Genomic DNA, 13,750 nt, shown 5'->3' with positions numbered 1-13,750 from the left:
CCCCCCCGCACTTTCGGCGTGCTCCGCTCCACCATGCGAGGGTGCGCGCGCACCCTCGGAGTTGCCCAGGCAGGTGGGAGGGAGGGAGCCCCTCCAAGCCCCCCCGGGCGTGTTCTTACGGTTCGTTTTCTTACCTCTAAGGCGGCTACGCCGGCTTTGTCCTTAAGGCGGCGCCATTTGGAGCTCCCTTCGCGGAGGTAGGGTTTAAAAAGCAGGTAGGGAACAGGAAGGGCTATCGCGGGCTATGGGAAAGGCGCTGCTGCGCTCCTTTTGATCTTTCTCGGGAACGGAGAAAAGCGACCCTGTGAAGGCACCAAGCCCGCGGCTAAACTTGGAAGCCGGGGAGTCTCCTGCCGCTGCTGGTCCCTCCAACGTGGAAGTATCGCTTGCCGCACCGGCTCCTTCTTGCCTCCTGAAAAAAGACTTCGCTGGTAGCCGCCGGGCGCTCTCTTCTTGGAGCCGGGAAGGAGCCAAGCGGCACCGTCGAAAGCAGCCCCCTCGCTGACGCCGCGGTGGGCTTTGGGGCTCTGCCGCCCCAGCAGAGAGGCGTGGGAGGGAACCCTCCGACCATTCAGTGCTGGAGGAATCCCGAGAGAGCCCTTCCCATGGAGGGGGAGGAAGTGCGGCGAGCGAAGCAAGGGAGCCGGGAAAGCAGCGTCCATAGGTACGCCGAGCGCGCCTCTCCGCCCGGGCTTGGGTTTCGAGGAAGGGGCGTGCGGGTCAAACTGGGATTTTGCTTGGCATGCCCGGCGTGGCCCGTCAGGTGTAACAGGAAATGAAGGAAGAAGAAGGGCTTTGGTAGGATAGCGGGCAAAAAAAGGGGGTGCGCCTGTGGTGGGGGGCGCAGTCCCTACGTTTGGGATGAATTCTCGAGCTCCTTTTCTTTCCTGGAAGGGCTGAACTTCTCTGAAGTATTTTCCTTTGTTGAGCAGCTGACCTGTCTGTCATTCCGGGACTGCGCGCCTCGCTTATAATGGCAACAAGTTTATCTGGGAGAGCCAGGTGTAGCTGGCTTGGATATTCGGTCAACCGTGGGTGTTTGCTTGCCTGGCCGAATCCTTTTTTAAAGGATTTTATTGCTAGTGGCTGTATTTCCGCAACACACACTCAACCGCAAATAGGCGACCATATTTTAATCCAGGTTTTTTGTTGTTGTCTGAATGCAAATTTCCTTTTTTTAAAAAAAATCCTTGAATAAGCTAATACTAGCATTTTCTAGTTTATCTGAGAAGAAATAACAACAATTTATTTTACCTTCCATAGGAGAGTTAAATTTATAAAGTAGTGAAATAAGTAAGAGGTCCTTATTTTGGAAATACTTTATGTAGGCTCCAGGAAATTATCTTCCTTTTGTTGGGAGTTAGCATGAAGAGCTTTTAAAAAGCAGGATAAGATGATGAGATATTTAGGAGATGCTCTTCTCAAATCTACTGCTCACAGTTGTCCTAAATGAACATTGAGCAATTTCATTGTATTATTTTAAGGTTTAATTGAAGGAAAGCTCTAGAAGAATATATTAAACAGTATGCAAAGATGATAGTTACTGGAGAATATGAAGAGGCTAAATGTTGTAAATTACTTAGGTTTTCTGCAAGCGGAAACACTTGTTTTTGGAATGAAACTGACAGAGGGACGGATGAGACATCAGGAATGATTAATATTTTCTTCAGAACAAAATAGTGCCCACTGTCCAGCACTTATTAATTCCTCTGTTGCACATCAAAATGCGGGAAAGGGCCTGATTTCAGACAAAGGGAGTTAGTTCTTAGTTCTCCCATTTGGGGGGCAGTCCTTCAGATTGCTAACAGGTGTTGGCATGTTGGCATGCAAGCAAACCTGAAAGGCAAAACGTGGATAGTTAAAGTTTTCACTTTCAATTTTACTAATTTATGATTCTGTCATGCATGCATAAATTGAATGCATTATTTGTAGAATGAAGATGCAGAAGGAATATACAATACAAAGCAAGCAAATCAATTTGAGAAGACATAGTTTTAACTGGACTTTCTTAAACTTTCTTTGTATTCTTCTTCGAGAAATGTTCTGCGTGTTTCCCGCCCCTTTTCATTCAATCCTGTCCAATTCTCAGAATTAACGTGGACAAGTCCCTGCATTTCTTGGCAAGCTTTTCCAGGTTTGCCATCACCTGCTTCCTAGAGCTGAGTGAGAATGACTGGCCCAAGATCACTCAGTTGGAACCTCCACTCTTCCATTTCTAGCCTAATGGCCTTAACCACTATACCAAACTGGCTATCTATGATATATACCAGTGTTTCTCAACCTTGGCAACTTGAAGATGTCCGCACTTCAACTCCCAGAATTCCCCAGCCAGCATTTGCTGGCTGGGGAATTCTGGGAGTTGAAGTCCGGACATCTTCAAGTTGCCAAGGTTGAGAAATATTGATATATACATATTAAATGCTAAAGTCAGGAGATGCCAAAGGCAAATTTACCTGTCCTGAATATTATGAGATATTTTTACATAGAAATGTGGTATGTTACAACTTTCATTTTTGGTTGGACAGATATCAATTCAAGTAACTAAAAATAAAGGAACAGAAAATACTTTCGATTGATGTGCTTCTTTTGCATGGCCAGAGAAGCAGAAGTGTAAACAAATTGTTTATCTTATGTAGCAGTGGAATTCTAATAACTAGTTTGAGTGTTTACCTGATACATTATTTCAGGAATCACACATTTTTTACTTTAAAAAAATCATTATTGTATTGCTACCACTTAGTAGTAATCCTCATTGAAAGGTTTACATAACTATCCTTTATACCAAATCCTAGTGCAATGGGGAAAATTAATCTAGGGTCAATATGTGAAATAATTACTCTTAATATCCTTGATGCATAATGATGCATAAAACATTTTTTTAAAAATAATATTGATACATCTCAGTAAACCTATCTTTATTCAGGTAGTCCTTGAATTACGGGAAATTCTTGTATGACTGTAATGGAACACAGAATTTCCGTTGTAAGTTATGATGGTTCCAAGTCGGGAAACATACATGACCAATCTGATTTTACAAACATTTTTGTGCCAGTTGTTAAGTGAACACTGCAGTGGTTAGTTCAATACATTTCTTTTGGTGTTTTTATCAGAAACTAGTCCAAAAAAAGCCTGTTTCTGGCAAAAAAACCATAGTGTCATGTAACCACAGAACCACAAATGTAGCCTTAAAGGTGATCTGGTTACCAAGTAACCAAAACGCAGTGATGTGACTGGAAGGGAAAGTGCCACTGTTAGAATTTTGGAACAAGGTCATAAATATCTTTTGGGAGAGTCCGTTGTAACTTCGAATGGTCTCTAAGCAACAACTACTTATACAATTATTTGTTTAGTGAGCATTCAAAATTAGAATGGCACTGAAAACAGTGACTTACACCCAGCCCTTGCACTTATGACCATCACTGCAGCCCCACGGTCATGTGATCAGAATTTTGACACTTAACCAGCATATATTTCCAATGGTTGCATTATCCTGGGATCATGTGATTGCCATTTGCGACCTTCCCATCTGGCATCTGACAGGTAAAATCAATGAGGGAAGCCAGATTCACTTAATGACTGTATAATTCACTTAGCTGCAGTTGCTTAATAACTCTGGCAGAAAAGGTCATAATACCACAGATGACTCACTAAGCCTTGCTTACCAACATAAATTCTGCTATGAATTGTGGTTGTAAATCAAGGACTACCTGCAGCAGCATTGGAAGTTAGATTAGTTTTATTGCCACTGCAGTACAATGGATAAGCTGAAAGATGGTGAGTTTATAATGCTGTGTAATACAATATTAGATTTGAATTTAAAATGTTTTGTATAAATATCCTTTATGGCATGGCTGGTTTCTTCCCCTATCCTGTTTCAATGCTGCTACTTTCAAAATTGCAATTACGGTTTACACAATGCGGAAACTCTAACATGAACTTTCGTTTAGAATTTATTTCAATTGCATGAAATGCATGAAGGAATATTTAGAAGCCTGGATAAGTGCTTATGTTACAAGTAGTCCTTGTTGCAACAATGCTAATCATGTGACTGTGTTGCTTAGCGATTACAGTTCTGGAATTCCAGATTACTGTTGTTAAGAGAGGTTACAGGTTGTTAAGTGAGAACTTCACAAGACTTTATCTTCTGACTTCCTGCCAGCTTCCTCATTGACTTCGCTTGTGGGAAGTCAGCAGGGAAGGCTGCAAATTGCAGTCACATGACCATGGGTCTGTAAGTATAAAGTCTGGTCATAAATACCTCTCACTCAGCACCACTTCAAGTTCAAATACTGAATGAATGGTCATTAAATGAAGATACCTGCTCATGTTCTTTGAAAGAAGCAGTACATTGAATTAACTCAAGGAAATCTTACAAGCACACCGGATTGGCAGTGCAGCAGTCATGGGTGACAAGATTCCCAGATGCATAGAACCTCAAACATTCGTAAAAGTTGAATTGTTCAAAATGTTATAAAATATTAATTTTCTCATGTAATATCTTGCAAACTTTGACATTTTTATCTAAATTTCTCATGGGACAAACTTCAGATATTTTTAGCGTTGTTTTTTTTTTTTACAGTTTTAAAGCTACTTTTATTAGATCAGCCACAGTAACAAAACCTAGCAGATCTGAATGTGCTTTCTTTCTCTGTCTTTTATCGCCTTGTGAATTAAGCAGGGAGGTTCTCTGAGGTCTTTTCATAAACCACTTTGCTGGTCTGGCTCAAGCCTCATTTATCTTATTGTTGTCTTGGTAGCATATCTTCAAGGCCATTTTCTATACTCACTATAGTTGGTCAGATTACCAGGGAATCACAGGATTATAAAATTGACTGGAAAGTTTTTAAAAAAAATAATAAAAAGGCAACAGCAACCCTTTTCCATGCTATTTCCCAGAAATGTGCCTGATTGTTACTGTTTAATCAACAGCAATTATGAGCAACTTTATATTTATAAATATAAATGGGCAGCATAGAGTTGAAAACTTCTCTAATTATAAAAGCAATAGAATACAATAAACATTAGCTTTTTGATATCATCCAGGCTGATAAAGTAGTTTATCTATCTATCTATCTATCTATCTATCTATCTATCTATCTATCTATCTATCTATCTATCTATCTATCTATTTATCTATCTATCTATCTATCTATCTATCTATTGTTGTGTGTGTGTGTGTGTGTGTGTGTGTTCCAAAATAACTCTGGAACGAACGCCTCAAACAATTTCAACCAAACTTGTTACACAGATGACTTACTCTCTAGAAACAAATACTGTGGCAGTAAGACACTCCTAACACCCCTTGGGGTGGTGGTGTTCTGTTAAGATACAGCCTGTTGTGTCTTAAAGTGGCTTCTACCGTATTGCCATAAAATGGCTTCTACTATATAGCACAGTGGACTTGCCACGATAATAGCTTCACAAGGGAGCTCCCTCTGGTAAGGGGGAAAATCTAACATTACAAATTACGCTTGGTCCGTGATTATTTTTGAAGACAAAGGTATGGATTAGGATAAATAAATACCCGGGAAACGCTGGGTTATCAGCTAGTGTCAACTAAAATGAGCTCCGTTTGCTTCATTGTTTCTAAAACCAGCTTGTTTAAAATAACTGTAGTTTTTGTTAATCGCCTCTAGTTCAAAATGACACGTAAATGGAAGTTTTAAGCATCTTTTCTCTTCCATTTTTGGATAGATCCAGAAACAGGGGCCATAAGAACTGTATCAGTGGTCTCTGGCTGTTTTAATGGTTTGTGTGAAATGGTTCCATTGTCCTAAGAGACATCTGCTATTAGCTAGATATCTTGGAATTGAGACACTTTATGAAATCTGTTTGGCACTACATTTGTACTTTATTTTCTCCTTCTGTTTTAAGTTTGGGTTAATGAATAACTCACTTAACTGCATGTTTTTAATGTGTTTGTAATAATCTTTCTTTTGAAATAGTGTGGATCCATATGGTTTTGAAAGACCAGCTGACTTTGACTATGAAACCTATGAAGAATTCTTTTCTAGATACTTAGTGGTACTCACTCGAAGAGCAATTAAGTGGTCCAAACTTTTAAAGGGAAACACAAGGGTGCAAAAAAACATAAAAGGTAAGACTTTTCCATGTTTAAATATGAAATAAGGACAAATAGTTTTCATTTTAACTTGCAACCTTTTATCTTTTTCAAAAGGTATTTTATAACATTGTAGAACCATTGTTTGGGAGAGCCTGTGCTTCTTAGTTCAGAGTTCTTGTTGGTCATTATTTCCCCAGAAACTTGTGTAGAAATTTGACAATTAATTGCCAAACAAACAAAAATAAATCAACAAAAGTGCAATAATGCCTAGGTTCTGTAGTTCATCACTGACAAATTGGTCTGTGTAGATTCTGTCCTTGCAGGAAGTTAATTTAATCTGTCTATTGGTATAAACATTTGTTAACAGTAATTATTTGTTGCAAAATGAGAACAATGAGTTGTCATCTGTGGACAAAAAGCAGTTTTTCTCACATGGTTTTCTAATACATGGCATTTTTTAAAAGGCAGATTTATAAATGTTATTAATCAGGCAAACATAAATGCTGAATGAATGCATATTTGTTTTTAAAGAGTGACCCAGAGTCATTTGTTATGAGATGGGTGGCAAATAAATCCAATAAATAATAAATACATAAAGAGTATAATTATATTTTAGGTACCGTGTTTCCCCGAAAATACAACATGTCCTGATAATAAGACCATGCCACATTTTTTGGATAGGCAAAAATGTAAGCCCTCCCCTGAAAATAATCCCCCTGGACAATCCCCCACCTCCAGCCAGGCAGAGCACCACTCACCAACCTAGCGGTATCTCGAAGGCGCCAAGCCGCAGGAACGGGGTGGGGGTGGGGCAAAGGCTTGCATTGCTTGGCGCCTTTGGGATACCGCTAGGTCAGTGAGCGGTGCTGTGCCCAACTGGAGAGGGAGGGTGCCAGGCGGTTGCTCTCTTGCAAGCGGGCTCCCGAAGAGCCGGGCACAGCCTCAGGGTTGAATGGCTGTGTTATGCTATCACAGCAGCACTACACAGCAGCCATGAGGTGACCATGCTTACGAGCAGCCGCACGGCAACCCCCCTTTCCAGCCAGGCACAGCACCATTCACTGACCTAGGGTATCGCCAAGCCGCGTGATCGCCTGTTTGCCGCCCTCCGACTCCTGTGGTTTGGCACCTTCGGAATGCCCCTAGGTCAATGAATGGGGCTCTGCATGGCTGGAGAGGGGGGTTGCGTGAGTGGCTTTTCCGCTCCTCGCTCGCGCACCTCCCAGCCTCACGATGCCCTTGCTTAACTCTCCCTGCAGAGCCAGGGCATCTCCGCTGCCGCCGCCACTCACCACTACCGCATGGCTTTTTCTGCGGCTTCCAAAGCAAGGAGGTAAGTTGCCGAGTCTTCTGGAAGTTGCCACTCTGGGAATACACTCTATGGTTGTACGCTCTGGAAGTACACTCTGCCTCAGCCAGCCTACAACCATAAGATTGCCGAAAGACTCGGCTGCGGATCTCTGGAGTTTGGAAACCAGAGAATAGATTATATTCAGAGCGCTGCAGCAGCACACTGGCCCTGCAGGGAGAACTGGGCCAGGGCATGGTGAGGTTGGGAGGCACACCAGCTAGGGATGGAACAGGCGCTCACGCAACCTCCCTTTCCAGCCAGGCAGACCACCATGCACTGACCTAAGGGTATCCCAAATGCGTCAAGCCGCGGGAGCTGGGGGGGAGGCCAGAGCACCACGTGGCTTAGTGCCTTTGGGATATCACTGGATCCGTGAGTGGCACTTCTGCCCGGCTGGAAAGAGGGGTTGCCGGGTGACTGTTTGTGAATGTGGTCACCTCATGGCTGGTATGTTGCGACAGCCCAAAACAAGCCCCCCCCAATAATAAGACCCAATCAATATTTTGGGGGTCAAAAGAAAATAAGACCCTGTATTATTTTCAGGGAAACATGGTAGCAAATCATACTTTGAACTTCTTCATATACTTGTTTCCATAGTTCTGTTTCTGCAATCAAAAGAGAGAGACTCTCTGAACTTTTGTTTTTGTTTTTGCCACAGTGATCCCAAAATCACATCCGGTGCCATTCCAGGCTTCCCTAATAGTTGGTAGATTTTCAAAGACTATTGAAAAATTCAGCAGAAAAGAAAAATGAGAAAACACAATTTTACAATCTAAAAATGAAGTCTAAACCAATAAGCTAAAACATCAATCGATTTAAGAGAGATGTACAGGGCAAGTTTTGATCATTCTGAGAACTGAGATTAATTTGTCATAGCTATCTAAACAGTAGATAATATGTATGCCTGTACTTTATAATAGCCTCCTACTGATATACATGAAACAAGAAGAAAAATAAAACTAAAGGAAAAGGCATTTCTGTTTAAAATATTTTGACCAGATGAGATTTTAAATCCAACATGACATTATTTACTTAACTGGCTTTATGGATACTATTTGAATGATAATGTGCAATTATAAAATTAACAGTATTTTATAAAAGCATTAAGGCCAATAGGTGGGATGATTAGATTGTCAATTAGATTAGCAAATGAGATATTGGTAGGGTTCAAATTGGAAGTGATATTTGGCCTTTGTTCAAGTTGGTGCCCTCAACATATGCTGTACCAAACCTACCATCTTATTATACAGAGAAATCCTAAATCGAAAGGGAAGATCTGATTTGGAGTGCATATGGGGTGCACACACTACACTCCTATCTGGAACTGTGGCTGCTGCCTATTAAGCCAGGAAAAGACACATTTAAGTATATGCTGATAGTTATCATGTGCTTTGTATAATCTTTTCCTGAATCACATTGCTGCACCACACTACTAACATTATTATGGTGAAAGGAGTTAGGTTTGTTGGGCTAAGCAGCACATGTGTAATAAATATTTAAATAAGATTTAATTCAGCACATCTTAACCATGCCCATACATGGATTTCAAAATTCCAGAAAGACATTCTGGGCATCCAGGTGACTCCTCCTTGTGGTTAATACAGTAATCTTTCAACACTCGAATGATAAATGTAAGTATGGCCTCCATTTCTCAATGGATTGAAGACAGAATCTTTTCTAGCAAATTAAGAAGGGGCAGTTTAGAGATGGATTATGAATGGAAGATCACAAATATGGTTGTCTTTATTGAAACTTTATATACATATACATCTATGAGAAGGCGTCGCAACTCTATATCAGGGATGTCCAACTCAATTGCTTATTACTTTTATTATATGTGTCTACGTCATTGTTTGCTATTCCCCCTCCCTGATTTTATGTGAGCCGCCCTGAGTCCCCTCAGGGAAAAGGGCGGCCTACAAATGTTAATAAACATCTAAACATCCAAACATCTAAACATCTAATTTCATTGAGGGCCACATCAGGGTTGTGTTTGACCTCAGAAGCTGGGCTGGGCGTGGCCAGGGTAGGTGTGGCCAGTTTGACATCACTCGTGTCGGGAATGCCTATGGCCCAAACACTCTGCAGAGAAAACGGGCTCCCAAGTTTCGTTTTCGGCTGGGATGGCATAGGGCAACCCATTTTTGCTGTCAAAGGGCTGTAGGAGGCCGTCCTGTTCAAACACAGAACTCCTCCTAAGCTCCATTTTTGCTGGTAGAGGCACCACGGGCCAGTCATTCGCTGTTTCTAGGGTGGCCAGATCTAAGCCCTCTTGAGTTTGACACCCCTGCTTTATATGATCTTTTGACATTGCTCTCTTGTTTTCCTTTTTCCTTTTTTCTAATTTTCTTTATTTTACTTAAGTCTCTCTCTCTCTCTTTCTTCCTCCCTCTCTCCCTCCCCCTCCTTCTATCTCTTTCTCGACAAGCCTGACAAATTTAAACAAAAAATCTCTATAGTTATGAAAACACAGAGTTATTTCTTTCTTGAAAGCTTTTAATTTACAGTCAAACAAAACAATACATTTTTAGCATCTCCAGAAATTCACCGTGTTGTAAAATTCTCCATTGGTAGCTTTATTTCATTTTTCAGGCAGAGGAAAAAAAATGGCTTGATGGTCTCAAGAACTCAAAGTGGCTTTCTCTCATTTGCGATCTGGCCTCTCTTTCAAAAAGATAGCAGCATTTAAGAATAATGGGTGTGAATGTAGCCCAGGGGTGGGTTCCTGCCAGTTCTAACCTCTTCTATAGAAGATGTTCCACAAATCTACAGTGCTGTTTAGAACCGCTTCCAGCTCCCTCCCCCACCGCCCGTCCACACATCATCAAGATGAAGAGCGAGAGGAGGAATTCTGGTAGTTGAAGTCCACAAGACTTAAAGCTGTCAAGTTTGAACACCCATGGGTTTTTTTTCTAAAGGGTTAGGGGTGCAAGGGTCTTGTAACTTGACAGCTTTAAGACTTCCGTGCTTCAAATGCCAGAGTTTCTGAGCCAACATTTTGGTTGCTAAGCAAGAGCGTTGTTAAGTGAGTTTCACCACATTTTACAAGTTGGTCATGCCCACCCAGTCACATGGCTGGCAAGCCACTCCCACCCAGTCACATGGCCAGCAAGCCACTCCCACAAAGCAGGCCACACCTACAGAAGAGTTTCTAAAAACTTTTGAAACCCACCACTGATGTAGCCCCAATATCCTCCACTGTTCTTCTTTACAGAATGACACCTTATTTCAGAATCAGTAGCTGTGCCAGGGAAGGGTCAGCAACAAAGAAAAAGAGAAGACCAACATATTCAGATATACTATTTTCTTTTTGGTATAAATAACCCAGAGAAAAATCCAATTTATCAGGTAGCAGGGGCATATACTGCTATCTGAATTTGTGCATTTTAAAATAGGAATTCTGTTTGGACCTTCACCTGAGCCATTTGTTTTTTCTTTCATTTTTCCCCAATTAGCCTTATACATAATCCAGTCATGGTGCTTTACTTAACAAGCTATTATTTTAAAATTTTAGTTTAGTATTATATTGAATGAATTGAGCTATTAGTCATATTCTCTCTGTAAAAGTGGGGGTTGTAGCATATTTACCTGTTTAAGTTCTTCCCTTAGGACTTGGTGATTGTAAATTGTAATGGGACTCAAAATGTTATTAAAAGACTGATTTTCTAAATAGTAAACATTAAGCCGCAAACCTTTCAGGGAACCAGTGGTGGGCTCTGGCGGTATGGCCCAGTACAGGCGTACCGGTAGTAGCCAGGAGCAGCTTACAGAGTACCAGTATGGTGGCTTGTTTGGCCCACCTGCGTTCTATACCAGTTTTTAAAGCAACCAGCCAATTGCGCACATGCGCACAGCATGCGGTGCCTGTGCAAGCTCCGACTAGCAACTGGGTGTCGCAGGGGTGGTGGAGTGTGCAAGCATGCGCAGCGCGTATGCACAAAAAGACGCATGGCCTGGTGAGCACTGGTAGCGATGGGGAGAGGAACCTACCACTGCAGGGAACTCTTTGAAAAAGAGTTTTAGTTTAAAAAGGGAATTAGGTTCTCTGTTCTTCTGAGAAGCAGAAAAATAGAAAAAAATCAGAGTAATGGGACATCTTTTCTTGACAAATCCCTTAAATGATGCACTGGGAGACGTTCCTTGGGACACCTAGCATAGCAGTTAAGAGGTTCCCTCTTCATATGAAGCATGTTATGATACAGATTGGCAATGTGTCTGTAGACTCTCAACAGAGTGTGAGGTGGCAGAATCTGGTAGTTTGAGATGATTAACTTCTATAGACAAGACACTATGATAGCCTGGCCAAAATCCTTTCTATTTTCCAAGTTGGTCTCATGGGAAGCTTATCCTCTTCTCCATCTGGCAGGTTTTAGGCAGTTTCTTAGAGTTAGTGCAAGAAGCCTGAAGTGACTCCAAAATTACTGTGGTTATTGGTATGTTTCATCTTGAGGGATAATATGAAATTCTAATGTTGGAATGAAACACTAACAACATTGAATTCACCTTGAAGTATGACAGAGCAAGATGGTCCTGAATCTCCACTGTTAATATGTTTAATGTATTTTAATTATTTATAGCTTTAATTGTTGGGTTTTACATGTTCATTTTACATGTTCAAAATGTGTTTTAATTAATTTATTGCAGTTAAACGCTACATCAGAAAAGGCATTCCAAATGAGCACCGTGCCGAAGTCTGGATGGTAGTGAGTGGTGCTCGCTCTCATATGGACCACAATCCAGGCTACTACCAGAAATTATTGGAAGGAGACCAAAACAGCAAACTTATAGAAACTATTATGACAGGTTAACTTCAAAATACATATCTATACATTTGTGTGTGTGTGTGTGTGTGTGTGTGTGTGTGTATTAGGATTTTGTTGTCCACATTTCTCTTGAATTATGGAGGTGCATAAAATAGATAATTATTGTTTTGCACAGAAGCAATGCTTTTTATGTCAATTAAAACATTATCTTAAGAATCACTGAATTATTTCTCCTTGTCTCTCACTATCTGTCAGAAAAACGGGCAGATATATTGCTGTTAGTCTAGTGCTCATTCTAATATAATAAGCTTTAGTTCCTGCAAGTTTAGAATTCTGTGACAACTTTTCCATTTACTTCACTGCAACTTAATTTTTTTAAATTACAGTGTTTATGGGAAGATGAGAGATAGTCCTAAGGTAAAGGTTTCCCTTGCACATATGGGCTAGTCGTTCCTGATTCTAGGGGGCTGTGCTCATCTCCGTTTCAAAGCCGAAGAGCCAGGGCTGTCTCCGTGGTCAAATGGTCGTCATGAGTAAATGCAAAGGCACATGGAACACTGTTACCTTTCACCAAAGGTCCCTATTTTTCTACTTGCATTTTTTCATGCTTTTGACCTGCTAGGTTGGCAGAAGCTTGGACAAGTAACGGGAGCTCACTCCTTTACGCAGCACTAGGGATTCGAACCATCGAACTGCCGACCTTTCTGATTGACAAGCTCAGCGTCCTTTGAGAGATAATCCTAGAGGTAGCTAAATAATGACTGAACAGATCTGCACTAGATTTTTCCAACTGTCTCACAGTTGTGCTGGGATTTCAGTTCTAAAAATGTCCACAGTAGGATAGTGTAAAATTCCAACACATCTAGACAACACTATGTTTGAGAGGACTGTTCTAAACAAGTGAAGCTGCTTTTCTGCAGCTGCCTTTATATCACTGCATAGTGAATCTTTCTCTACCTTGTGCCCAGGGCTATTTTGAGCTGCAGCCTCTGACCCAGTTCAGCTGGTGGAAGTTTTAAGCTCTGAAGGTCATCAGGTTGTGGAACTATGTGCTGCTATCTTTTACTTTATTTTTGTTGCTGCGGCTTTAGCTTGAAAGTTAAATTACTATTTAAAAAAAAACAAGTTGTGTTATTGATATTATCCTGATAGATTAATTTGGAGAAATTCATAGGAAAGAAAAAAAGCAACTAGAATTATAAGGTCATATCTTTCTCTGAACATGATAAATGTTAATTGATTAAGTTTAGGCCAATTGATACAATGGTAATAATGTAAAAAGATTTTCTGTTTTACAAAGCAAGTATCCTCAAGAAACAATTAAGAGTACTATCCGAGGCCTTTGTGTCTGGCATTTTACAGTGTGATTGGAGTAAATATTTGCTGAAGTGGCTGAAGCTAACAAAGCTGAGAAAATGTTAAAAATATACAAGGACAAGAACTGCAGGCAAAAACTGAGTTATCAGGAATTCATGGTCTAGAATGTAAATAGCCACATGCAGCCTATGGGATAAAGATCAGGTTCCTGGAAATGTGCCAACCGGCTCATAAGCAACAAAAAGAACTACAGGT

The 13,750-nt window shown here is 40.9% G+C and overlaps 1 protein-coding gene across 1 annotated transcript in view; it reads left to right on the top strand.

Annotated features, from left to right (window-relative positions):
* Positions 1 to 131: 131 nt before the first annotated feature.
* GRTP1 (growth hormone regulated TBC protein 1) overlaps positions 132 to 13,750 on the top strand; it is a 34,015-nt gene continuing 20,396 nt past the window's right edge. The window contains exons 1-3 of the mRNA XM_087726332.1: positions 132 to 664; positions 5,946 to 6,097; positions 12,060 to 12,218. Of these exons, the coding sequence (XP_087582458.1) occupies positions 606 to 664; positions 5,946 to 6,097; positions 12,060 to 12,218 (370 nt within the window). The 5' untranslated portion in view covers positions 132 to 605. The remainder of the gene's footprint in view (positions 665 to 5,945; positions 6,098 to 12,059; positions 12,219 to 13,750) is intronic.

The sequence above is a fragment of the Thamnophis sirtalis genome, unplaced genomic scaffold (genome assembly GCF_051295495.1).
Source record: "Thamnophis sirtalis isolate CommonGarterSnake01/CBP01778 unplaced genomic scaffold, rThaSir2_p1.2 scaffold_12, whole genome shotgun sequence".
NCBI classification, from domain to species: domain Eukaryota; kingdom Metazoa; phylum Chordata; class Lepidosauria; order Squamata; family Natricidae; genus Thamnophis; species Thamnophis sirtalis.
Note: the sequence above shows the minus strand (reverse complement) of the source record. Positions and strands in the feature narration are given on the sequence as shown.